General features: G+C 48.1%; 1 protein-coding gene and 2 long non-coding RNA genes across 4 annotated transcripts in view; 2 read left to right on the top strand and 1 right to left on the bottom strand.

The window, feature by feature from the left end:
• Window positions 1–14,128, top strand: part of LOC109552364 (uncharacterized) — a 60,274-nt gene extending 46,146 nt beyond the window's left edge. For both annotated transcript variants that reach the window (XR_004525222.2, XR_012330193.1), the window contains 3 exons: window positions 11,989–12,132; window positions 13,145–13,202; window positions 13,990–14,128. This is a non-coding gene — a long non-coding RNA (uncharacterized lncRNA). The remainder of the gene's footprint in view (window positions 1–11,988; window positions 12,133–13,144; window positions 13,203–13,989) is intronic.
• The window catches only part of ANP32A (acidic nuclear phosphoprotein 32 family member A), a 39,699-nt gene continuing 26,968 nt past the window's right edge, over window positions 13,484–26,214 (bottom strand). Inside the window, 8 exon segments of the mRNA XM_033851898.2 lie at window positions 13,484–14,706; window positions 14,913–14,976; window positions 17,246–17,343; window positions 18,649–18,769; window positions 18,771–18,833; window positions 18,835–18,849; window positions 21,418–21,540; window positions 21,780–21,929. Coding sequence (XP_033707789.1) covers window positions 14,645–14,706; window positions 14,913–14,976; window positions 17,246–17,343; window positions 18,649–18,769; window positions 18,771–18,833; window positions 18,835–18,849; window positions 21,418–21,540; window positions 21,780–21,929 — 696 coding nt within the window. The 3' untranslated portion in view covers window positions 13,484–14,644.
• Window positions 14,929–18,651, top strand: LOC117311109 (uncharacterized). Its single transcript, XR_012330192.1, has 3 exons — window positions 14,929–15,068; window positions 17,059–17,193; window positions 17,405–18,651. It is a non-coding gene; the product is annotated as an uncharacterized lncRNA (long non-coding RNA).

Consider the following 26,214-nt stretch of genomic DNA (forward strand, 5'->3'; position numbering starts at 1 on the left):
CCTTGGCATATTCTCCTTGGATTGTATCTGCATGGACTCTCTGTGTTTTCCTGGAATTATTTAACTATTTCCTTTCCCATATTAGGGAAGTTTTCACTATAATCCTTCAAATATTTTCTCAGTCCCTTTCTTTTTCCTTTCTTCTGAACCCCTATAATTCGAATGTTTGTGCGTTTAATGTTGTCCCAGAGGTCTGTGAGACTGTCCTCAGTTCTTTTCATTTTTCTTTCTTTATTTTGCTCTGCAGTAGTTATTTCCACTATTTTATCTTCCAGGTCACTTATCCGTTCTTCTGCCTCAGTTATTCTGCTATTGATCCCATCTAGAGTTTTTAAATTTCATTTATTGTGTTGTTCATCATTGTTTGTTTCATCTTTAGTTCTTCTAGGTCCTGTTAAATGTTTTTCTGCATTTTGTCTATTCTATTTCCAGATTTTGGATCATCTTTACTATCATTATTCTGAATTCTTTTTCAGGTAGACTTCCTATTTCCTCTTCATTTGTTAGGTCTGGTGGTTTTTATCTTGCTCCTTCATTTGCTGTGTGTTTTTCTGTCTTCTCATTTTGCTTATCTTACTGTGTTTGGGGTCTCCTTTTTGCAGGCTGCGGGTTGGTAGTTCCCGTTGTTTTTGGTGTCTGTCCCCCAGTGGCTAAGGTTGGTTCAGTGGGTTGTGTAGGCTTCCTGGTGAGGGACTAGTGCCTTTGTCTGGTGGATGAGGCTGGATGTTGTCTTTCTGGTGGGCAGATCCACGTCTGGTGGTGTGTTTTGGGGTGTCTGTGGACTTATGATTTTAGGCAGCCTCTCTGCTAATGGGTGGGGTTATGTTCCTGTCTTGCTAGTTGTTTGGCACAGGATGGCCAGCACTGTAGCTTACTGGTCGTTGAGTGAAGCTGGTGCTGTTGTTGAGATGGAGATCTCTGGGAGATTTTTGCTGTTTTGATATTATGTCGAGCTGGGAGGTCTCTTGTGGACCAGTGTCCTGAAGTTAGCTGTCCCACCTCAGAGGCACAGCAGTGACTCCTGGCTTCAGCACCAAGAGCCTTTCATCCACACGGCTGGGTGTATGACTGTTGTCTCCTTTTCTTCATATCCCAGGGCTCTTTGCTCAAAAGAGGTGATCAGGTTTAGCTTAGAGACCACAACACTTGAGGCAGCAGGTACCACTTCCTAACTGTCTCCCTCGATTCTGCCGTAAGGGTCCCGGGCGTTTGTGATAGTTCAGGTCCCGACCCTTTCTAGGTGAGGCCACCGCTTTCAGGGTCCTTCCAGTCCAATCCCCCATCCCCTTCTGCCTGGTGCTTTATCTCAGAGAGGAAGGAGCGCAGAGGGACTTGGCTGAATCAAGGGACCTGGTAGCTTACAGATGAGTTTTAAGTCAGAATGCCGCAAGACGCAATTAAATATTATTGGAACCTACTGTAAGAGCGGGAGGGGATGTTAGGAGCCTGAGAGGCTGAGTTGCATGTTATCTTCTACTTCATTATTTCATTCTGAAATTTTTCATACATACAGACAACATGAAAAAAATTGTACATTAACCACTCACATATTTGCCATTTAGATTGTATAATTAACATTTTGCTTATTTACTTGATCACAGGTCCATCAATCCATCTTATCTTTTTAGGTGTTTAAAAATAAGTTTCAGAAATCAGTGCCTTTCACTCCTAAATACTTCAGCAGGCATATCCTTAGCTAAAATTCAATATTTATTTACAGTTCTAATTTTTTTGTTAAAATTTACACCCAGTGAAACGCACCAATCTTGTGTTTGATGCATTTTGACAAATGTGTATGCATGTGTAACCCACACTCTAATCAAGATATAGAATGATTCCATCACCCTGATAGTTCCCTCATGCCCTTTCCAATCAATCCCCAGTCTCATGCTCCCAGAGGCAAATCAGTATTTGACTTCTTTAACTATAGATTAGTTTTGCTTATTATTAAATTTTATGTAAGTGGAGTTATACAGTATGTACTCTTTTGTGTCTGACTTGTTGCAGCATGTGGGCTCAGTAGTTGTGGCTCACGGGCTCTAGAGCACAGGCTCAGTAGTTGTGGCACACAGGCTTAGTTTCTCTGTGGCACATGGGATCTTCCCAGACCAGGGCTCGTGTCCCCTGCATTGGCTGGCAGATTCTTAACCACTGCACCACCACAGAAGTCCAGTGCATGAGTTTATTTATGGGCTTTCTACCCTGTTCCCTTGATCTATGTGTCTGTTTTTTGTTTTGATTACTATAGCTTTGTAGTATAGACTTAAGTCAGGGAATGTGATTCCTCCAACTCCATTCTTCTTTCTCATGATTCTTTTGGCTATTTGGGGTCTTTTAGTTTCCACAAAATTAAAACATTTTTTGTTCTAGTTCTGTGAAAAATGCCATTGGTGATTTGATAGGGATTGCATTAAATCTGTAGATTGCCTTGCATATGGTCATTTTAACAAGATTGTTTCTTCCAATCCAAGAACATGGTATATCTTTCCATCTGTTTGTGTCATCTTCAGTTTCTTTCATCAGCATCTTATAGTTTTCAGAGTACAGGTCTTTTGCCTCCTTAGGTAGGTTTATTCCTAGGTATTTTTTCTTTTTGATGTGATGGTAAAGGGATTGTTTCCTTACTTTCTCTTTTTGATATTTCATTGTTGGTGTATAGAAATGCAACAGATTTCTGTATATTTATTTTGTATCGTAATTTTACAGAATTCATTGATGAGCTCTAGTAGTTTTTTGGCAGCATCTCTAGGATTTTCTATGTATAGGATCATGTCATCTGCCAACAGTGGCTGTTTTACTTCTGTACCAATTTGGATTCCTTCTATTTCTTTTTCTTCTTCTGATTGCTGTGTCTAGGACTTACAAAACTATGTTGAATAAAAGTGGTGAGAGTGAGCATCCTTGTCTTGTTCCTGATATTAGAGGGAATGCTTTCAGCTTTTCACTGCTAAGTATGATGTTAGCTGTGGGTTTGTCATATATGGCCTTTATTATGTTGAGGTATGTTCTCTCTATGCCCACTTTTTTTTTGGCTGCATTTAGTCTTCGTTGCTGCGTGTGGACTTTCTCTAGTTGCAGCGAGCAGGGGCTACTCTTCATTGCAGTGCATGGGCTTCTGATTGCAGTGGCTTCTCTTGTTGCGGAGCACAGGTTCTAGGCGCATGGGCTTCAGTAGTTGCAGCATGCAGGCACAGTAGTTGTGGCTCGTGGGCTCTAGGGTGCATGGGCTTCAGTAGTTGTGTCGCATGGGGTTTGTTGCTCCATGGCATGTGGGATCTTACTGGACCAAGGATCAAACCTGTGTCCCCTGCATTGGCAGGCAGATTCTTAACCACTGTGCCACCAGGGAAGTCCCTCTCTGCCCACTTTTTGAAGAACTTTTATCATAAATGGATGTTGAATTTTATCAAAAGCTTTTTCTACATTTATTGAGAGGATCATATGTTTTTTATTCTTCAGTTTGTTAATGTGGAGTATCACATTGATCGATTTGTGGATATTGAAAACTCCTTGCATCCCTGGGATAAATCCCACTTGATTATGGTGTATGATCCTTTAAATATATTGTTGGATTTGGTTTGCTATTATTTGGTTGAGGACTTTTGCATCTATGTTCATCAGTGATACTGGCCTGTAATTTTCTTTTTTGTGTGTGATACTGTTGTCTGGCTTTGGTATCAGGGTAATGGTGGCCTGATAGAATGAGTTCAGAAATGTTCTTTCCTCTGCAATTTTTGGAATAGTTTCAGAAGGATATTGACTCTATTAAGGCACTAACTCTTCTCTAAATATTCATTAGAATTTACCTGTAAAGCCATCTGGTCCTGGACCTTTGTTTGTTTGGAATTTTAAAATTTCTGATTCAATTTCAGTATGGTAATTGGTCTGTTCATATTTTCTATTTCTTCCTGGTTCAGTCTTAGAAGATTGTACCTTTCTAAAAATTTGTCCATTTCTTCTAGGTTGTCCATTTTATTGGCATATAGTTGTTCATAGTAGTCTCGTATGATCTTTGTATTTCTGTGGTGTTGGTTGTAACTTCTCCTTTTTCATTTCTGATTTTTTTGATTTGGGCTCTCTCTCTTTTTTTTCTTGGTGAGTTTGGCTAGGTTTATCAATTTTGTTTATCTTTTCAAAGAACTACCTTATTTCATTTATCTTTTCTATTTTTTTTTTTAGTGTCTATTTCATTTATTTCTGGTCTGATCTTTATGATTTCTTTCCTTCTACTAACTTTGGGCTTTGTTTGTTCTTTCTCTAGTTGCTTAGAGTGTAGGGTTAGGTTGTTTATTTGAGATTTTTCTTTTTTTCCTGAGGTAAACTTTTCTCTTAGAACTGCTTTTGCTGTGTCCCATAGGTTTTAGATCATCATGTTTTCATTTTCGTTTGTCTTTAGATATTTTCTTGATTTCCTTTCTGATTTCTTCAGTGATGCATTGGTTGTTTAGTAGCATATTGTTTAGCCTCCACGTATTTGTGCTTTCTGCAGTTTTTTCTTGCAGTTGATTTCTAGCCTCATAGTGTTGTGGTTGGAAAAGATGCTTGATGTGATTTCAGTTTTCTTAAATTTACCAAGCCTTGTTTTGTGACCCAGCATGTTCTCTATCTTGGAGAATGTTTCACGTGCACTTGAAAAGAATGTGTATTCTGCTGCTTTCAGATAGAATGCTCTATAAAAATCAATTAAATCCATTTGGTCTAATGTGTCATTTAAGGCCTATGTTTCCTTATTGATTTTCTGTGTGGATGATCTGTCTGTTGAGCTGTCCCTTGATGTAAGTGGGGTTTTAAAGACCCCTACTATTAGTGCGTTTCTCCTCTTATGTCTGTTAATATTTGCCTCATATATTGAGGTGCTCCTATGTTGGGAGCATATATATTTACAATTGTTATATCTTCTTTTTGGATTGATCCTGTGATCATTATGTAGTGTCCTTTGTCTCTTGTAACAGTCTTTATTTTAAAGTCTATTTTGTCTGATACAAGTATTGCTACTCTGGATTTCTTTTGATTTCCATTTTTGTAAAATACCTTTTTCCATCCCCTCACTTTCAGCCCGTGTGTATCTCTAGATCTGAAGTGAGTCTCTTGTAGGCAGCATATATATGAGTCTTTGTTTTGTATCCATTTAACCAGTCTGTGTCTTTTGGTTGGAGCATTTAGTCCATTTATGGACTAAATTTAAGGTAATTATCAATATATATGTTCTTATTGCCATTTTGTTAATTGTTTTTGTAGGCCTTTTTTTTTTTCCTTTTTCTTTTGTTCTCCTCTCGTATGATTTGATGAGTTTCTTTAGTGTGGCTTCCTTTTTCTTTTCTGTGTGTCTATCTATTATAGGTTTGTGGTTTGCAGTTACCATGAGGTTTCTGTGTAGTAGTCTCTATATATACATGATTGTTTTAAGTTGCTGACCTTTTAATTTAAAATACATTTTAAATACCCTGCTTTTGTACTACCTTCCCCCTCATGATTACTGGGTTTTTTTTTTGTTGTTGTTGTTGTTTTTGCGGTACGTGGGCCTCTTACTGTTGTGGCCTCTCCTGTTGTGGAGCACAGGCTCCGGACGCGCAGGCTGAGTGGCCATGGCTCACGGGCCCAGCCGCTCTGCGGCATGTGGGATCTTCCCGGACCGGGGCACGAACCCGTGTCCCCTGCATTGGCAGGCGGACTCTCAACCACTGCACCACCAGGGAAGCCCTGATTACTGTTTTTTGATATCATATTTTACAACTCACTTTTTTGTGTATCCCTTAACTGCTTATTGTGGATACAAATGATTTTACTACTTTTGTCTTTTAATCTCCCTGCTAGCTTTGTTTTGAATGATTTCCTACCTTTACTGTATGTTTGTCTTTACTGGTAAGCTTTTCCATTTTGTAATCATCTTGTTTCTAATGTGGCCTTTTCTTTTTTGCCTAGAGAAGTTCCTTCAACATTGGTTGGAAACCTGGCTTGGTGGTGCTGAATTCTTTTAGTTTCTGCTTGTCTGTAAAGCTTATGATTTCTCCATCAAATCTGACTGAGAGCCTTGCTGGGTAGAGTATTCTTGTTTGTAGGCTTTTTTCTTTCATTATTTTAAATATATCATGGCATCCTCTTTTGGCCTGCAGAGTTTCTGCTGAAAAATCAGCTGATAGCCTTATGGGAGTTCCCTTGTATGTTATTTGTTGCTTTTCCCTTGCTGTTTTTAGTCTTCTCTCTTTGTCTTTAATTTTTCTCATTTTGATTACGGTGTGTCTTGGTGTGTTCCTCTTTCAGTGAATCCTGTATGGGACTCTCTGTGCCCAGGCAGCTCTTTCTACACAGTCCTTAGGGCTTATAAATTATGGCTGGATCCCCCACAGCCAGACGAATGAAGCAGGGGTTGGTGTCCAGGCCAGAACCTGACCAATAAGTGAGGTTCCCTACTGCCCATGACTAAGCAGCTCAGGCAGCTTATTTTTGCCTGGGGAGGGGAACGTGGGGTGTGCAGAGAGCAGCAGAATCTACTGAACGGCTGAGGCCCAGAGCTGCCGTTATATCTGAGTGACAAAGGAGCCTTTGCTGCAGTTCTCCAATATGCCTGTTGTATACTCTGTGAGGGCTAGGACCCAGAGGGGCAGGCCATGGTGGTGTTTCCTGCTTCCTCCCTACCATCTGAATCCCACTGATAAAGTTGGAACACTGGCCAAAGGTGTGCAAGTAAGAGGGGACATCTGGCTGAGACATTTGGCCAATGTATGCATATCTGGACGCTCAATCAGCCAGCGTCTTGCCAGGGTGGGTGGGGCTAAGTCAACAGGCAGAGATCACCACCTCTATCCGGCTAGAACAGAGATGTCAGGGGTGTGGGGTCACAGGGAGTTGGCAGCCCCTGAGAGGAGAAGCCAGCGAGCTCCAAAGAATCTGAGACAACAAACACAAGACAGCCAGCTCCTCTGTGGACTCCCACAAGCACCAGAATGGAAAAGACCCAGCCTTCTCTCCTGCCTTAGCCCTGCCCCCCCCACCAACCTGAAAGTACGTGGAAGTTGTGTTAGGGAGAGCAAGGGCTGTTTCCCACACTCTTCACCTCCTCAATCTTTCTGGAAGCATGTATGGTCCATCAGTAAGCAGCTGATGGACCTCGTCTCTTATCCTAACTGAAACCTAATGACGCCACTTCCCCTGCAGTCTTCTCATGAGGAGGCCACAGGGGAGGCTGGCCCCCTCCTCATGGAACTGGAGAATTATTCTCGTTCCCCATCACTGCTTCCGTTTCTCCTCCTGCCTCTTTTAGAGTCACGTCTACCTCTTTGTTGCTGTCATCTGCCTCCTCATTAGTGAGGGCTCTAGCAGTTGGTTTATTATCTTTTTTCCTATTATTGTTCCTGTTGTCATTCTTGGCAACTTCAATAACCTCATGGATGAGCCATCCGGGGGACTTCCCTGGTGGTCCAGTGGTTGGGACTCTGTGCTTCCACTGCAGGGGGCACAGGTTTGATCCCTGGTCAGGGAATTAAGATCCCGCATGCCTCGTGTGTGGGCAGAAAGAACAAAACAAAAAGCTAACAGTTAAAAAAATAAAAAAGGGCCATCCAATACCTTGGGCTGTCAGTTCTGCAGACTCCTCATTTCCACACCTCCAATGAAGACATGCTTCTCCATCCTACCTACATGGTCATTTCTTTGACCTTCTCACCAATAAGTGCACCACCTTGGACACCTCCACTCTCTGACCACTGCCTCTTCTTCTTGCCACTCACCTACCTTGGTGCTCCCATCCCAACAATCCTTCAGCTCCAGCCATTCTCCAATCTACCGACCGTCTCCTGCTTTCTCACTCACTCTCAGTCATGACTCACTTCCCTCTTTAGCCAATGTAGGACACACGGTCCACTCTTACAACTTTCTAAACACCCCGTCTTCTTTGCCTCACGCTGTGTGCATTACAATCGTCCGGCTAGTTAAACACAACTGTCTGCCACCTTGATGCCTGCACTCTAGCAGCTGAGCCATGCTGACGGGTCCTCCTTTAAAGTCGGGGTCATCTGTTGCAGGTAAATAGGCGTTCACCCACCCCCACCAGGCTTCCCAGGGGTGGTGGTTTACCTAGCCTCCAGAACAACGTCTCATACCTTCTTGTCTCTCTTCAAACCACTACTCCCTTTCTGCCCCTCTCTGACTCCATACCCCACTGGTGACCTTGGCTCGTATGTCCTTCAAAAGCCGATGGAACTCTACCTTCTTCCCTCCACCAAAGCTACCCACCCACCACCTGTACCCATAACCTTTCTCTCCCTTCTTTCCTGTCGCAAAGGAAGAAGTGTCCTTTCCTCTACCAAAGGCTAAGCTTCTTTTACAGGATCCCAGGCCTCTGATTTTCTCCCAGATTCTCTCTCTTCTACATACATCATTGATGCCTCCCTCTCCACTGGACCAGTTCTATCATCTCTGTATCTCCTGACACTTCTGGGAGGTACACACTCCAGAGAGGTGGCTCGTCCCCAGTCACACAGGCCTCCCAGCTCTAGCCCAGGATGGTACCACCAGCCTTGCTGTCTCTTCCATTTTTCAAGCATTAGAAGGAGCTGCTGTTGATACTTCAAAACATCTAGGGTCCCTCTCTCCAGAGGTAGCGATCCATCCTCCTTGTTCCTGAGGTTCAGATCATTTTTGTCGTAAGACATCTGTTCCCAGGGACCATGGCGAGGCTGATTTTGTCAGATGTAGAAGTCTGGAGAACTGCAGAGATGAGTGGGAGGAGTGTGCTAGGCCTGACAGCTAGATTCTTGAGAAAAGGTATGAAATTAGTCCACCAAGATCTGGAGGAGATGAATCTCCCTGCACTTCATTGTAGGCTTCACAGGACCTGAGAATTGAGGAAACACTTCCGTATTTCGGGCCAGGAAGCTATGGGTTCTGATACCAGCTCATGCTTTCCTGGGCTGTATGATGTTTAGCAGATGATGTAATGTCTCTGAACCTCAGCGTATTCATCTGGAAAGTGGGGAGAATAATAAATACCTCAAAGGAGGTTCTACAACAAGAATGAAATGAGAGCACCCGTGTCGAGCTCTGGGCACCCAGTGAGCACTCAGTTCGGATTAGTTTTCTCTCTGCTTCCTTATTGGCCCAGCTGGATGACCCAGGCAATTGTGGGTGGGTACAGACTGGGCTGTCTACTTGTTGGGACCTTAGAAAGTCATCAGAGAGCTCCTGCCTCAGCAGGAAGGCTGTTTCTTGCCCATTAACCCTTCTGTCACCTCAAAGTTTTTACCAGGGAATGCCTTTCCTAAACTTCACATTCAACAAAGCCCTAACTAGAGCCTCAGGGCAGGGAGGGAAAGAATGTAACAAACTATCGACTGAGGCTGTCAGAGTCATGCAGTCTGCATCACTCTTCTCACAGGATGTAAAGGTGACCTGTCTGCAATTACCCAGCTGTTAGTCTCAGAGCGAAGATGAGAGTCTAGGTCTTCTGAGCCTTGGTCAAAACTTGTAACACCTTCAACAGGCCATCAGCAAGACTTACGACACCCCCCAGAGTGCAAATCCATTTCTTTTTACAACTGAGATATTCTACAAACTAAGATCTAGCATGACTGTGGTGCTTGATACAAAGAGTGAATCTTACTACATGTAAATTTTAAAGGGAGGACAAAAAACCTTCCACGTAGATTATCTTAATTACCAAGTGGCTTTTAGGACTTCTGTTTTTCCCTGGTTAGAGAAAATATTTGAGTTGCTTGGGCTTCTTTTTCATAAACAGCCATTTCTCTCTCTCCGTCGTGGTTTTCACTTTCCGCTTTGCGATGTTCTTTCCATCTTTTGCATCATCTCACAATCTGTGAGATACACAGGCAGTCATTATCATCCCTTTTCCCCAAGGAGTGTGAACGTCACGTAGACGCAGGTTCAAACCCCAGCTCTGTCACTCACCACCTGTGTCAGCTTGGGCAGGTTATAAACCTCTCTCGAGCCTCCCTTTCCTCAACTTTAAATAAAAATGGCTGTAATGCCTTCCTCAGTAGGCTGTGGTGGGGATTGAGTTGAATACATTTCCCACATGTCCTCGATGATGAGAATCCTCTGGGCACTTGTTAAAACACAGATTCCTGGGCACCGCCTCAGAGCCACTGAACCAGAATTCCCAGGGCTGAGACCTGGCAGTCTGACAAGCCCCAGGGATTCTTATCAGGGAAATTTGGGCAACACTAGGCTGATTTTTATAAAGTATTTATTGTGTGCCTGTCACTAAGCAGCTAATATTTATCAAGTACTTATATATGTGCTCAATCTTCGAAATGGGGATAATAATGACTACCAGATAGGACATTATGAGAAACGAGCAAAATAATGTACAATGTCCAGCAAACAATAAGTTCTAAATGTATGCTGATGTCCTCACTTCACTGTGTTAGTCAGGACTGTCTCGGGCTGAAATGGAAACATCTAGAGGTTCTCTCCAAGGGATGTACCTCCACCCTCCCAGCCCCATCCATACCCCCAGTAGGAGGTTTCTCATTTTCCAAATCCCAGGGACCAAGCCTCATTTAACCAGTTTGGGTTCCAGGCTCCTCCTTGTACCAGTCACTATGGTCAAAGTTTGGAATATGCTGACTGGCCAGGACAGTGTCACCTGCTCACCCCAAGAACCAGAGTGGTGGGGAAGCCCCATCTGAGCCTCAGGAATGGGAGTGGCCCACGTCCATGTGAGTCCTTCCAGCGGTCCCTTGTAGTGTTGTTGCCAGACCAAGAGCAACTGATGCTTGGCTGGCAACTGCACTGATGTCTCCTTCATCAGCTCCTCAAGTCAGAGACAGTTAGCCGTCTACAGATGCCCCATCAGGCTTGAATCTTTCTCCAGTCTCTCCCCTTGCTGGCATATTCGTGGCTGTCTTGAGGGCCTCAGGCCGATTCAGCCTCAGACCTGCCCTCCTCTGTCCCACCATCTCTAGCCCTCTCCTTGGCCCCGCTCACCCTGGGTCCAGCCGGCCACAGGGGCCTGTCCAAGGGCTGGTCCAGGGACTCAGGTCAGCCATTATCCAAAGCCGCTTTATTAGGGATCCACTGGGAATCCTTCCAAGCAAGAACAATGAGTTTCTGAATCAGGATAAAAACAGCCTTTTCAAGTCAGCAAATGAGACAAACTGAATTGCTCATCCCCTCTTCCCTCATCTGCCTGGCTCTTTCAACACAGTGGATGAGAACAAGGTCTCTTGCATCAGAAAGACATAGGTTTGAGGCTAGTTGTCTCATCTCTCTGAGCCTTGGTTACATCTAGGAAATCTGCATGAGGATGAGGGAGGCGATGGATATAGCACATGACACAGAGTAGGAACTCATGATCAAGAATCATCACATTACCAAGAAATGCACACCCTTTTCAGGGATGATCAATCCCAGATACTACCCACTGTATTTAAAAACATAGGCTGAAAAAAAAAAAAAAAACAAACAAAAAAAACATAGGCTGCGCTCCAAAGCCACATGAAACAGAGAGATGTGCCACGCATTCACTACATCCTGTCCCCCCAGGCTCGGTTGTGTTCTGGAAGACACTGCACTGTGTACCTTCTGCATCTCATGACAGCTGGCTTCCCCGCAACCACACGGTGCAGCTGCGAGGGATGTGGTGCTTCAGAAGCCCAGGAATGGGAGTCCTGGGCTCCAGCTGGGCTCTGGCACTGCCTTGCAGGGTGACCTTGGGCACGTCACCTACGCTCCCTGGGTTTTGGTTTCCTCTTTCATCGAATGAGAGGGCTGGTTGATGACTAGGTGGTTTCTAAGGGCCCTTCCGTTTCAGGGGGCCATCCTATGGCATTCACTAGCCCCGGTGGGGAAACCTGTCACCGGGGCTGTGCTGGGCAGGGGGTGAGGAACTGCTTCGACACAGCTGGCCCACACAGGTGGTTGCAGCTGGGGGAGGAGTCGACGGGAGGCACTCTAGTGGAAGGCAAGAGGGCTGGTGCTGGAACCACACACCCCTAGTTTATTACTGATGCTGCTCTTTTCTGGTTGCAGGACCTTGGGCCAATCACATTCTGAGTCACCTGTGTAACAAGGGCAATGGCACCCCACCTAAGGTGGTTGTGAGGATTCATCTCAAATGAATGAGATGCTGCATGTAAAGCATGGGACCCGGCACACAACAAGAACTCGATAAAGGTCAGCTCTTACCTGCCTCTTCCCCCTCTGGATGAGCTTCCCCTTCCTCCTTGCCATTCGTGACTAAGTTCGATGAAATGGAAATAGCTCAAACAGGTTTAACCCTGCCTCCCCTCTTCTTACCTCCAAGTCACTGGACCTAGGTTTTCCTCATCAGTAAAAATGGGCACAAGACCGTATCTCAGGTGCTGATGTAACTGCTTGATATGACTGACATAGATAGGGTTTTCCTCCCTTGGTCCCATCAGCATGAACCCATCCATCATCATCCGCTTTACCTTACATTTTATAGCATTTACTTCCATATCTACGTGAAGTTAACCAATCCTTAAAGTCCCCATGGAGTCAGGGCCAGAAAACCTGAGTCCAGGCTTGAGTGCCTCTGGATTTCACGTCCACTGCCATGTTCCTTCACCAGCGCTGGGAGGGTCAGAGCATGCCTGGCCAGTTCGTCCTCATAGTCCTGATGCCCTAGCATAGGACCTGGCCCTCAAGGCCACCTCCCAAGCCTACACCTGGAGCCAGAGGATGTCTGTCTGCTCCAAAGAAGAGGGCAGTAGGTGTCAGGGTACCACCCAGGGGGTGGGGTGGGTCAGTCTCATCCTGAGAACACCTCATTCTGCTGGAATTACACAGGATCTAGGGCTTGCTGTCGGGTTCAAGGCCATACGGCTGAGAATGAAGTATATGTGTATAAATTACCACAGTATATTGGCATAACCCTTCTGGAAAACATGGAACCTTGCACATGAGCCTTATACATGTCACCTTTTGGTGTAGTGACTCTGCAAAGTATAACAGAATGTCTAGTGGTAGGTTGGAAATAACCCAAACATCTTACCGTTTGGGTTAGAATTAAGCAAATCAGAATAGTTAATGGACTACTACATAGCCATTTCAGATACATGTTTGTAAAGACTCTTTAGAGGTAGAGAAATTATAATTAACGTTAAGTGAAAAAAGCACAAATTTGTTGTGTACATTCCTCAGGTTTTCCTGTATTCTTTTACAGTCTGAACAACAAAACAATGAAAGATATTCAAAGTAAGGTCCCAAGGCTGGCCTTCCTGGTGAGTGTTTTTTAATAACTCTTTTATATCTTTCTCTCTTTACATCACCACCCCACTTCCCCGGCCCAAATGAAGTTTTTAATGAAGATAGCACACCACCGAGTCTCAAGTTGAGACCCAAAGTACCCAAACTTAGTGTATCAGGTTATATATCCTGTAAGAAAGACGATTTCATCAGGTAACCAATGTGAAGCTCGCCCCTGCACCCCCATCAGCTAGCAGGTTATCTGGAATTCATCCTAGATCAATGACCTGTTGGACTCAAAGAAGCCCACCCCAAAAAATTGTATAAAAAGATTATTGAAATTTATCAATGACAAACAGACATAAAACTCAAAGTTTGGCTCTTCTGAGGGGGAGGAAAACCGGTGCAGATGTTCTTTTGTACAGATGAAACACGGGCTAAGGATCACACGTCACTTCAAAAGCAATCCAGAAGAGGGACAGGAAAGCAAACCTGTACATTCGCTAGGAATTTGCAGTCATTTCAGATTTCCACTAGGTAAGAAAATACAATTTTGCGTTAGTTTTTCCGTGCTCGGGTGTATGAAAAAAAAACCCAGCCGACATGCAGCAGCGTCTCCTGTGCTTAGGTTAGTAAAAATGGTCTAAGCACAGGAGGACACGTAGAAGAATTCTCTTGTCATTTTGTAAAACAAAGCGTTCTAATATTTTACAGAACAAGATAGGACAGTTTTGTTTTTAATCTTTGAAAGAGGTTGAAGTTTGAGGGTTTGCTTCTTCTCTTTTAATTACAATTTACCAAATCCATTTACTCCTAACTCAGAAGCCTGCTGCTCTCAGCTCTCTGGCTCATCACAAGAGTGACACCAGAGTCTTCTTCGGACAGCGGAGCCCACCACCATCTGTGAAGAGGGAAAGGGGACGGGAGATGGGGAAGATCCCCCGACTAGTGCCAAAATACGCCTTTCGGTTGCTATTTACAAAACCAGGGGCGCTGGCTGCCTCTAGCGGGCCCAAGAAAGGCGGAAATCACGGGAACCAGAAACAAGAGGTAAGATGCGGCTGTGCTCAGCCCCTCCTGGGCTTTGGGAAACCAAACTGAGGCCAGCCATGGCCTTCCAACCAACTCAAGAGACTCGGGAAATACCAGGAAACGTCAGAGATCTCCAAACCGTCCTCTTTGAGGGTAAGGAACAAACGCTCACTTGTGTGTGTACTCAGCTATCGCAAATTTATCAGGGACAAAACAGACACAAAGAAAAAGTAGGGGAAAAAAATAAAGAGTGGCAGTAAAAATAGTATTTTATTCCACCCCCTCCCCCCTCCCTCCCCCCACAACCCCCAGTACACTTTTCCCTCTCGTTCCCACAGCAACGTTACAATCAGAAAAAAAATAAGTTTCGGGGAGCGTGATTTGGGGGGGTACGGGTAAAAACAGTCAAATCACAATAGGAATTTTTCAAAATAGGTTATTCCACTTAGTCATCGTCTTCTCCCTCATCTTCAGGTTCTCGTTTTCGCTTCTGACCCCTTTCTTCTTCTGGAAAAGTAAGGAAAAGGCATTCAGATTAAACACGGATCCTGCCTCCTACTCAACCCCCCCCCGCTGGGAAAGCAGGGGACCGTACGTCTAGGACGCTTTGCCACCCTGGCAAACCAAGGCCAGGTCCTCAGGACCCAGGCCCATCTACTGTCAACTGAGGGGGCCAGCCTGCTACCCGCGGAGAGTAAAAAACGCTGCCGTACCACCAAGCTCCTCTTCATCTTCCTCATCGTCTACTTCCCCATCGTTATAACCTTCCTCATCCTCCTAGGAGAGAAGATGGACACCGGACATTAGGAACGCCCCGACCGTGGGAACACGTGGAGGATGCCACTTTCCCTGACACCGAGCTCAGAAAGGTAGGGGGCCCGCCCCCCAAGCCCCTCAGAGCTCCCACAGACCTGCTTCGCACCGGTGAACCTAAAGCAGAGGTTCTTTTGTATCAAGGACCCCCCCTTTAAGAATCTGTAGAAAGTTTTGAACCCCTTCCCTAGAAAATACCCACATTACACACAATAGCTGCAAACAATGTCAGCAGAGGGGGGTGGGATTCTATCCCCCGTTAAGAATTCCTGACCTGAAGTCCCTATAACTCAGGCAGCTCCGCAGTGTGCCCTCCTAGGGGAACAAGTTTCCCAGCCGACTCTCCATCGTGTGAAGTAGGCCGAGCTTTCATCTGTCCTCACTCTAGTTTTGGCTTCAAGAGAAGACCCCAGTCCAGACCCCAGTCTGTGGGTGAGTGCAGCCCCTTCACCGTCTTGCAAACTTGGGTCACTTGGAGGGAGGAAAAATACAATTCTCACCCCTGCCCAGGACATCACTCCCACCTCCGTGAGATTCAGCAAGGGATGTGAATTCACTCTCAACACAGGACCACGCTTCACGCTGCTCCGGTAGATCCAGGCTAGTTGAATCTCTGCATGAACACTGTTCCTAAAGTACCAGGCAGCCCACTGTTTAATGAGAACTTGGCAATAGACTTCTTTTGTCAAGGGAAATATCCTTTCATAATGTCACCAAAATAGTTCCTTAATCAGTCTGTTTGCTAAGACTGTGTGTGTGTGTGTCTGTGTGTGTGTGTGTGTGTCTGTGTGTGTGTGCGCGTGCTCCCCTTTACTGGAAGCTGGAAATTTGCAGATAGCCAATGAGATTACTAAAAACAACCACAGCAAAAAACCAACCCCAAACCAAAAACAACCTCTACATGTTGGCGGCTCCTGACAGGAAGAGCAAGACGAAAAAATCCATTAGCCAACATGACTTACAACCACAGCAAAAAACCAACCCCAAACCAAAAACAACCTCTACATGTTGGCGGCTCCTGACAGGAAGAGCAAGACGAAAAAATCCATTAGCCAACATGACTTATTGCCCTGTCCTAGGGGGGCCTATTTTGCTAGGTCTCTATTTTTAAAAATACACAATATTCTTCAGAGGTGAGCCTAGCAGCCTACACCTGGGTAGAAGAGACACCCAGCAGCACAACTTGACGGCAACCAAGCCTATCTCACCAGTTTTCTCACTAACCCAGACCTGCCTCTCCCAGCTTGTGGGGGTCTGCTGGGAGATCCCGCCTGAGCAGGTCTGTGTGGCAGACAGGTATCTGTGCCCTTGATGGAGAGAGACAGGGAACGGGGGGAGAAGGCAGGTACCTTGTCCATGCTGTCATCATTTTAAACCTCTCTCGATCTAAGTTTTGCAATTAGAAAGAGTTGATTTAGAAATCTGAAAAGCCAGGGAAAATGACTCTGCTGTTGAAAGACTCAGAACATCCAAACACAAAACCCAGCACACAGAGCCAGGACCTTGGAGAAGAGTGTGAAAGCCTAAAGCAGTAAATGGGCAAACACTCCCTTGTCCTTAAACATTTTACTTACAAATTATTTTATCCTCTTAAGCCAGTGAGTTGATCCCTATTTACAACCCCGCTGTAAAATGACACCTATTGTACAGATGAGGAAATAGGTTCAGAAGGTCAAGGAACTTGTCCGGGGACACCCAGCTAGCAAGTGGTAGAAGCTGGGATCCACCCCGTCACAGACACATCCCAGACCTTGTTAAAAAATGACGCCAGACAGTGTTTGGATAATGGCACTATCCGCTGTGTACAGGGGACCCTTGTCACCCTCTGATGTGGAATCCAGCAGTGTCTTATCCTATTACCCACCAGTTCAAGGCAGTCTTTGATTTTCCCTAGCACACTGTAAGTGCTCACTGAATATCTGAATTAACATACTAATGCAAAGAGGTAGAAAAAGGAGATGTGGATTCTACAGGAACTAATTTTCATGTGGAAACAAGTGCCAGGCTTGCCCCAGCAGATGAATCCCCTCCCTCTTTCTTTTCCAGGGCCAGCTGCAAGGCTTGCCTCTCCCAGACCAACCCAGTAACAGGCCCTGAAGTGGGTTCAATTCCCAGCCAGGGCTCCCGGCTGCCGAGGCGGATCACTGAGGCAGTTAGTGGGACTGACTCAGAGGCAGCAGGGTAAGTGAGGGGGGCTCTGAGAGACGGTTCCCTGCCCAGCCCAACCTCTCACCTCTTCCTCTCCACTCACATCCTCCTCTTCACCTTCCTCCTCCTCCTCCTCGTCCTCCTCATCTTCCACTACCTGAGCATCTTCATCGTACTCTTCCTCTGTGCAGTGGGAATGGGGACAAGAACAAACTGGTGGTGAGCTGGCCCTTCCCTCCCACAGCACAGGCCCGGGGCCTGGCACCAGAGGTGTGGGGCCCACGACTCTCCCACGCCCATCCAGGCCCACAGCCTGGATGCTCTAATGTGACTGAACGCATCCTAAAGTAACCCAAAAGATAAGCATCCTAAAATGATCCCAAAGGTAAGCCCTCCTCCCAAGTATTACGAAGACAAAAGATCTCTCGTGGAGGCTGAGATGGGAGAGAAAATGCCGGATCAGAGAACCAAGTTACAGGCCTGGGACAGCTGAGAAGTCAATTCATTCACAAAGAGCATCTAGCCAAACGCACTGCCCTAAAGGTGAGGAAACTGAGTCCCAGAGGGGGAGAAGTGAGTTGTTCAAGGTCACACCTGGAGTTAGTGGCAGATCTGGGCCTAGAAGCCTGGTCTCAGGGCTCCAGTCCTGGGACCTTTCTGTCCCATCACAAGATGGAACAAACTAAGGCAAACAGGGTGTCTGAATCCCTTGTAACATACTCCCACCTAACAAGGGAAAAGCACTCTTACATCTGAATTATTCAGGCAAGGTCTCAACCCTCAACTTTACTCTGGCCACAGGGACCTGCAGGGAAGCCGCACTGAGCTGGCAGCGTGGGAAGGAAATGCGAGGTTCTCCTTCCTTTTCCTTCTTTCCTTCCTGTGGTCCCTGACTGCTCACCACACCACCAGGGAGCCCAACGTGCTGCCTGCAGCCTCCTCTGCTTCCTGGGCCCCTGGAGCTCCTCAGTCCTCATCCCCCTGGTCCTACCATGTAGTCCCGTGGGCGGCAGTCAGCTGGGGGCCCCACGACCTCTCCAGCTGTGACCTCATCTCCACTACCGGACCCTAGATGGAGAGAGGGGACCCTCAGGCCACACCCCACCTTCCTCCATCCGCTCGTCCCCTCCCTGGAAGAGTATCTGAGTCCAGCACCACACTATAGAGAGACACTGTAGGATCTCATTTTCAGGGGGACTTTGGAAAAGGGAAAGAAACTGAAGGAAGACTCAGATGGTTTTTAAGGAGTTATTATGCAGTTGGAGAACCTCAGGATGTTTCTCTGGGGCTCAGGCCCTGTTATTTTAGGGGCGTCAATCAATGAGACAGACCAGGGACAACAGTAAACAGAGCAGACAGCCCACTCCCCTCCACAGTTCTAGAAAGAGGTCGATAGCCCTCGGGGGCCGGTGGGGGCCCCCTGACACCCAGCCCGCCCCCCCCCCCCCCCCATAAAGCCTGGCCTGGCCTCTCCCTGGCGCCACTCACCATCCTCATCCTCCTCGTCATCCTCCAGGCCCTCCACGTAGCCCTCGGCGTCCGAGTCGGGGGCCTCCTTGTCGTCCCGATCGTAGCCATCGAGATACGTGAGCTGAGGAAGGAGCTTGAAACACGTTTTCTCGGTAGTCGTTCAGGTTGGTCACCTCGCAATTGAAAAGGTCTAAGCTCTTGAGGGTTTTCTAACTTTTTCTGCAAGCAAACAACAAAGTTGACAGTGAGCGGCGTGGGAGGCGGGGTGGGGAGACAGATGGGGGTGAGGTGAGACGGCGTGCAGAGCTCCAGGCTCACGGGTGATGAGCACACTCTGGTTTGGCCCTGCCCGGCCGTCTCAGCCCTGGTCGGGGGGCCTCATGTTCATTCACATGGAAGATGGGAAGCTGGACTTGAGGATCTTCGAAGCCTCATCCGACGCCAACACTTTTATTCTGCAATTACAGCTCTTGCCGTAACAGTGACGCACCTGAAATTAAGCCGGGGCGCTCTTGCTGCAGCAGCCAGGAGCGTTGCTGCCTGCCCCTGTGACTGAGGAGCCAGAGAGGAACTGAAAAGGCCACAGGAACAACAAACTACCTCCTTCTATGAACAATAATAATAATGCAAGTTAACATAGCACACTTTGCTGCCTGCCCCTGTGACTGAGGAGCCAGAGAGGAACTGAAAAGGCCACAGGAACTAACAAACTACCTCCTTCTATGAATAATAATAATAATGGCAGTTAACATAGCACTTTACAGATTAACTCAATTTATCCTCATGACCCCGATAAGGCAGAAATAATTATTCGTTCATTTTACAGACAAGGAAGTAGAGGGCAGAGAATTGGGATTTGATCAGGCAGCCCAACTTCAGACCTGGGCTCTTACTCTTTGCCTGTCAAAAAGGACAAGAGAAAAACCAGTGAAGCATCCAGATTTTGTCCATAGTACTTAACACAATTTGCTTTATCAAAGCTTTATGTATCGATGGGTTCTAGGCCCATATTATACCCACTTGGTGGCTGGAATCTGAGGCCCAGGAAGCAAAATGGTCATACATCTAGCAAGAAACAGCTGCCTCCTGACTTCCTACCTCACACGTCTTCAAGGCGCAGGCACCCCACCCCGGGCCAAGTCCCTGTTCCAGTGGGGCCAGGCATAACTGGTGATTAAGGCTACTGTCCCTCAGGGTCAATGTCAGGAATGAGGCTGCTCTCTTGAGATTTCGTGAATGAGACCCGGTCATTCTCAGCAGAGGGTCAAGGGCAGGGAAGGAGTCCGAGCTGCAGACTGGGTGGGTGAGGCCAGCATCCCCCAACCAAAGGCAGTTCCCCCACCCTCAGAAATGAGTAAAACACATTAATCACACTGATAATCAGGGAAGAAGGTACAAAACCATGTGTGGTCTGGGCAAGGCGGGGGAGGCGGGAGGGAGGGAGGGGAGAGAGAGGGAGAGAGGGAGAGAGGGAGAGAGAAAGAGAGAGAGAGAGAGAGAGAGAGACTGATCTATAATGGTACCCAAATCACAACTAAAACACACATATACAGAACTTCAAAGATATTTTCCTTTTATAATGAAATTATGAAATCAAGGCTTCCAGGTAGATCAAAATAGCTTTGCTTTCCCCAAGGAAATTGGTGGAAGACCTGAAAGAAAGTTCAATGGGAAGCATAGTCTAGTAGTTGACCCCAGGCCACAGATGAGCAGGTAAAGTCTGAGTTGGGAGGAGAAATGCCAGCTTCCCGTTCTGCCACGCTGGCCCATCAACCTGCCCTTCAAGCATCCACGAAGGGCAAGGAACGCGTTTTGGACAAGAACACAAACTGAGAGATGCCCCAACTGCCACTCTATATACCCAGAAAAGGGAAACGTGGCTCACTTGGCCAAATATCCCCATGGCCTTTCCCTGTTCTAAGGTGCATGGCTTAGGAAGTAATTCTTATGTATATATTTACAGTAAGTGTTAATTTAATGCGGTAGTTATTTCTACATTTCAAAAAAGCTATCATGAATCAGTGATACATCTTACAGTTGACTTCCTTGAAGTCAAGGGAGTACAGTCATTCAGATCTGGGTAATGTAGAAACTGTTATTCTAACCATGAACCATGACCTGCCCCTTTCTGGCTAGTGAATCGTGAGGTTTGGGGTGTGCTCAGCTCTATGTGGACCAGCGGAGGAGGAAATGCGGCCCAGATCTCTGAGTCCCTGGTCACCATCACACCCAGGACTGGTGACCAGGGTCCCTCTTCTCTACGCCCCACAGGGGAAGGCCTGCATGGGGCTCCCGTGCCACACGGCTCTCTGTCATCCCAGGGGGCCTGTGTCAGGACCAACCCACCTCCCACGGTTCAGAGGTGCTAGCCTCTGGCCAGTGACCCAAGGAGAAAGCAGGTGACCACCTCCAGGGTCAGCTTAATTCCCGGATGGCTCCTCTCTCCCCAGTGAAGGGCACAAGCCATGCTCTAAGCCTAAAGAAATGACAGCTCGGGTTTCCAAAGCTGAGCAGAAACTATAAGAAGAAAAGCACTAGACCAGAAATTGAGACCTGGGTCCTACAGCATCCTTCACCCTGATGCCCATTCTAACTGTGCGACCCTGGTCAAGCTCTTTAACTTCTCTAGGCCTCAGTTTCTCTACGGACGGGCCAGAAGTAGGAGCCCCGACTCTATCTCATGGCGCACAATCAGAGTAAAAAGCATGTTATACAAATGCAAAAGTAGTATTCCCTGATCTCAATCCCTCCCACCCCGGCGGAGAGGGGAGGACCCCAGTGACTCACCAGTGGCTCTATTGTGCTGAGGTCTTTAATTTTGTTGCCACTTAAATTTAGATGCGTGAGGTTCGGACACTTTTCTGCCAATACTTCCAGGCCCCCTGAGATTCTGTTATCGCTTAGTTCAAGCTAAAGAGGCAGGGAGAGAAAAAGCAGAAACGGCTTTTAAAATGAAGGCTCTGGGCTCAGGCAGCCGGCTCCCCGCAGACAGGCCAGGAAGGGAGTTGGCTAAGGAAGGACCTGGCGGGCGTGCTGGGGCTCGCACCTGGCCGCCCCCCTTCAGTGACGCTCCCTCAATGTGGAACAATGACCCTTTCCTCCTCCCCAGCCCGGCCTCCCAAGCACACACACTCCTCCGCTCTATTTACCTTCTTAAGTTTGTTTAACTTTGGTAAGTTTGCGACTGAGGTGAGGCCTACGTTGATTGTACTCAAGAACTCCAGTTCTTCAAATTCATCTGTGAGGCCTTCGATTTTGCCTTCATTTGACCGACAGTTGTCCAGGACAAGCTCTTTCACCTGGAAAGGGAAGGAGGGCGTGAACCAACTGGGCGAGGAATCGGGGCCGAGGCCGGGGTAGGGGGAGGGCAGGAGGCAGGCCGGGAAGCATCGCAGCACCAGCGCCCACCCTGCTCTTTCTGCCTTTACCAATGCTGGGGGGACCTAGGGGAGCGCTGCGGTGAACGGAGCTGCAGAACCAGGGGGCCCCTCCGGACAGGAGCCTTGGCTGGACTGGAGAAGACAAACGCAATAAGCCCCGCTGCTGTCGGCAAGGCTGGGGGCGGTGTCTCGTTCCAACCCTACCGCCACACCTCAGCCCCCAGCTCCCCACGGTACCAGCCATAACACTGTTGGCAACCTCTCGGCCTTGCCATTCCATCAGAGCCCCTCTCCCAGCGCCCACCACGGCCCCGCCTGACCGTCTTACTGAGGCCAGCTACCTACGACTTCGCCTCCTCAGCCCCCCACGGGCCTTTCACCTCCATGTGTCCGTGGACGGCTCCCAGGACGTCCCCGTCTGCTTGCACTCGTACCTGCCCCTGCCACCACGGTCAGAGCCTGCCCATCCGGCCTGGCATTCACCACTTGGCCCCACTGTAAGGGTCACAGACCAGGGACCCCTCCAACTCTCCATCCTCTAGACCAGCGCTGTCCACCAGAACCAACAGAACTTCCTGCGACGATGGAAACCCAACTAAGAGAAGAGCCACTAGCCACATGTGGCCGCCGAGGTGAGGCTGAGGAACTAAGTTCTACATTTTATTTAGTTGGTTTCTTTTTTTGGCCACACCGCACAGCACGTGGGATCTTAGTTCCCCAACCAGGGGTCAAACCAGTGGAAGCGCAGAGTCTTAACCACTGGACTGCCAGAGAGTCCCAAATTTTATTTAGTTTTAATCAATATAAGTGTAAAGAGACACACGTAAATTACCATATGGAATATCACGGCTCTAGACTTTGCTCTTCAGGGTCCTGGGAGCAGATGTGGAAGGAGAGAATGGATATCCACAAACCCAGGATGGACCCATATAGAAATGCTGAGGTTGGCAAAGTCCAAGAGTTAGTCTTTGGAGGCACCTCTGTGGCCCTGCCTGCCCCCGCCAACTCCCTGGAGGTGGTTGCCCTATTAGAGTTCTTAGATTCCCCTCTCTTCTCTTCTTACTCAAAATCTGGGCCCTAAATCCTTATTTCAAATGAGATAGAAAGAGCTGATAAAGAGCTACCGTCTCATTGTGTTGTTAAAAGGCAGACCTGGCTGCAGGTTCCAGCGCAGATGGTAGGGAGACAGGCTGAGGAAGAGTCCTCAGGTCTCAGGCCTGAAATGACCCAGGGGAGTCAGCAAGGGACGCCAGGCTGCCTGGCCCTCCAGAGAGATGCCCAGGGTTATCCACTCCTGTCCTGAGCTGATAGAGGGCTGCTCCCTGGCCTTCCAGGGCTGGCAGGCACCTTAAAGGTGATCCCTCCTGGCTGCACCTGGTGCTTGACACAGCATCTCCACGTGCCCCCTCCCTGCAGCCTCCAGGAAACATGTACTGACGTCACCTGGATATGATGCCTCCCTGGGACTTCCACCCACAGGTTCGGATTTCTCACCCATGGGTCACTCGGTACAGGCCCGTCCTTCTCCATAGCAGCCCTGCGTTGTCATTTCCTGCTGAGAGGCAGGGAGCAGGCTTTTCTCCTCCTAGATAAGCAGACAGGCGTATTCTAAGCAGTCCCTGTCCAGGGCTGCTCCCTGCCTCTCAGCAGGCCCATTTGCCCAGCTTCTTCCTGCACGGCCCAGGATGACCGTCTGTCTCAGTGGTCCTCCTACTCGGGCGTCCCCGGGCCAACCCGGGGGAACAGATCCACAGCAGGGCTCCTCAGTCCACCCTTGCCAGTGGTCAGACCAGAAGCGCTCGGGGCACGTCTGGGCCACAGCACCCAATAGTTGCCCTGCCTTCTTCTTCCCTGGTGGAGAGAGAGAGCCTGCTCAGTCTAGGACTACAGCAATTTGCCAGGAGGGGCAAAGCCAGGCGAGGCAGCTCTCACCCAGAGCTAGCAAGCTCTCGGCTCAAGCACCAGCGCCAGGGCCCACCTTTCCCTTGGATCTGGGACGGGGGAAGTTAAGTTCTTTCCCACTCTCTCAGTCCCCAGGGGAGGGGGTGTCCAGGTCAAGCCACCTTTCTCAAGGTCACTGCAAGTGTGCCTGGGAATAAATCCCATGAGGCCTTCTGCCCTAGGGCAGGAAATCAGTGTAGAGCCAGGAAACCAGGCCTTAGGGGAGCAGTGGAGGGAGATCAACTTTCCCGGGGGAGGGAGAGTCACCTCCCCTTCGTTTGCAGTTACTGCTGGGGTCACACAGCCACTGGAGTGGGCTTCTCCAGTCACTCCTTTCCTTGGAAGGCCCTGGGAATTGTTTAAGCTCCACCAAAGAAAGACAAATATGAGAAGGGCTTCCAGTCCACCCTCAAAGATTTCAGACATGTGGTTTTTCTAGATGGGTCAAGGGCTTCTCCTCTTACGGCCATCAGCCAAGGAGGAGGCCTCAGTGACAGGGGGAGATGGTGCTGTGGAGTCAAGGGAATTCCTCCTGGAAGTCAGCCTCTGTCCCGGAGAGGCACGATGCTGCCTGGGAATTCTACAGACAGACCCAAGGTTCCAGCGCCAGCTCCCAGCACCATGCCCAAACTGGTGGCCATTCCTCTCGGGGACAATATGCAAGCCACCACTACTAATGCTTTTATTAACAACAATCATGGGCTCTTTCCAGAGCCCTTAGCAGGCAGACTCTTCAAAGGCACTGTCTCGTTTAATCCTCACAATCGCTCCACGGGGTGTTCCTGGGGTATTCTCCCATTTTACAGCCACATCTGAACCACAGATCCTAAAGCCCCAGGAATGGGCAGAGGAGGGTCTCTAATGGACCCCGATGGTCAGTGTTGCCGCAAGATAAGGAGGGTTTCCCTGCTATTCCCAAGTGCAGGGCACAGGCTCTTACAGACCCCCAACTGATCCTACAAGCTACCCTGATGGCACCTACACCCCCTTCGGCCCCTCTTCTAACTGTTCCACCAGCGAGTGGGGGCCACTCCCAGCGGTCCCACCCTGGTTCCACTTCCTCGGTAACCAAAGCACAAAACTTAACCCAGCCCCCGTTCCAATGACACTGCAGTCAGTGGGGGAGGATCTGGAGAGGGGCCCGGGGGCCTGAGACCCTGCTCTTCCCCAAGGAGAAAGAGGCTGCTTCCCATCGCTCGGGAGGGAAAGCCTGTGGTGTCTGGAAGTCCAGGTGGCTGCTCCAGGTCTGTGGGGCCTCCGGGATCCCCATGGTTTCTGCATTTCCTTCCTGGCGGGGTTTCAGCACAGTTTGGGGAGAGATCAAAGAGGGGAGGGGTGGGCTGAGGCTTACACCAGAGAGGCCAAACCACATCGGGGGAACCCACTGCCTCTCTGTGAGGTGATGAGTCACATCGGGTACGGCAAGTAAGCAGCCTGTGAAGTGTCTGTAACGCACCAAACAGGAAAAAACAAAAACTCCAGCCTGAGAGCTGACCTGTGGAGGGTATTCCGTCCACCCCCTGTTCCACCTGCTTCCACACAAGCCCACGCTTTCTTACAGCTCCCAGGGCAGGCTAACGTGTTTCAAAACGTCAAACCCACCCCAACCTTCCTTAAACTGACTTTGAAACCCTGCTGCAATTCCAGCCCGCTTCCTCCCATCTCTGCTCGCTGCTGCTGCTGCTGCAAACCCTTCCATGTGAAGAGAACATCCCTTTTACATCCAGGGTGTATTCTGCTTAAAAAAGAAAAAAAAAAAGTGAGGCCCATTCTCCCCGCCAAACCATGGGTGTGAGCTAAGTGCAAAGTTAAAATTAAACTGAAAATTTGTACTTTGGGTTTAGACTCTCTCCCAACTCCACTGGCCGTTTAAAAATATCCGAATGCGGTTACTCTCTCCAGAACCCAAAACTGGAATTACTCTGCTTGTATCGGGAACTTTTCAATCACCCCAAAAACCCTCCACAGGATCCTTTGCTTCATTCCTCCAGCGTTAACACCCAAGAAGTGTCTGCATATTCATACTCAGCGCCCACCCCCCATCCCCGCCCCGGAGACAGTAGTGGGGAGGTACTGAGGTTCCCAGGAAATCAGACTGCGCGGCTCCGGCATTTCCTGAAAAACTTGTCCCCAAAGCAAGGACGCAGCAGTCATTTCTCACCAAGGGGAGTTGAACTGTCTGTGATAAACACGAACACATTATTACTCTAAGGAACAACCCGTTGCTCGTTTCAAAACCGTGCAATCTTGTCTTTACAGATCT

The sequence above is a fragment of the Tursiops truncatus genome, chromosome 2, assembly GCF_011762595.2.
Source record: "Tursiops truncatus isolate mTurTru1 chromosome 2, mTurTru1.mat.Y, whole genome shotgun sequence".
NCBI classification, from domain to species: Eukaryota; Metazoa; Chordata; class Mammalia; order Artiodactyla; family Delphinidae; genus Tursiops; species Tursiops truncatus.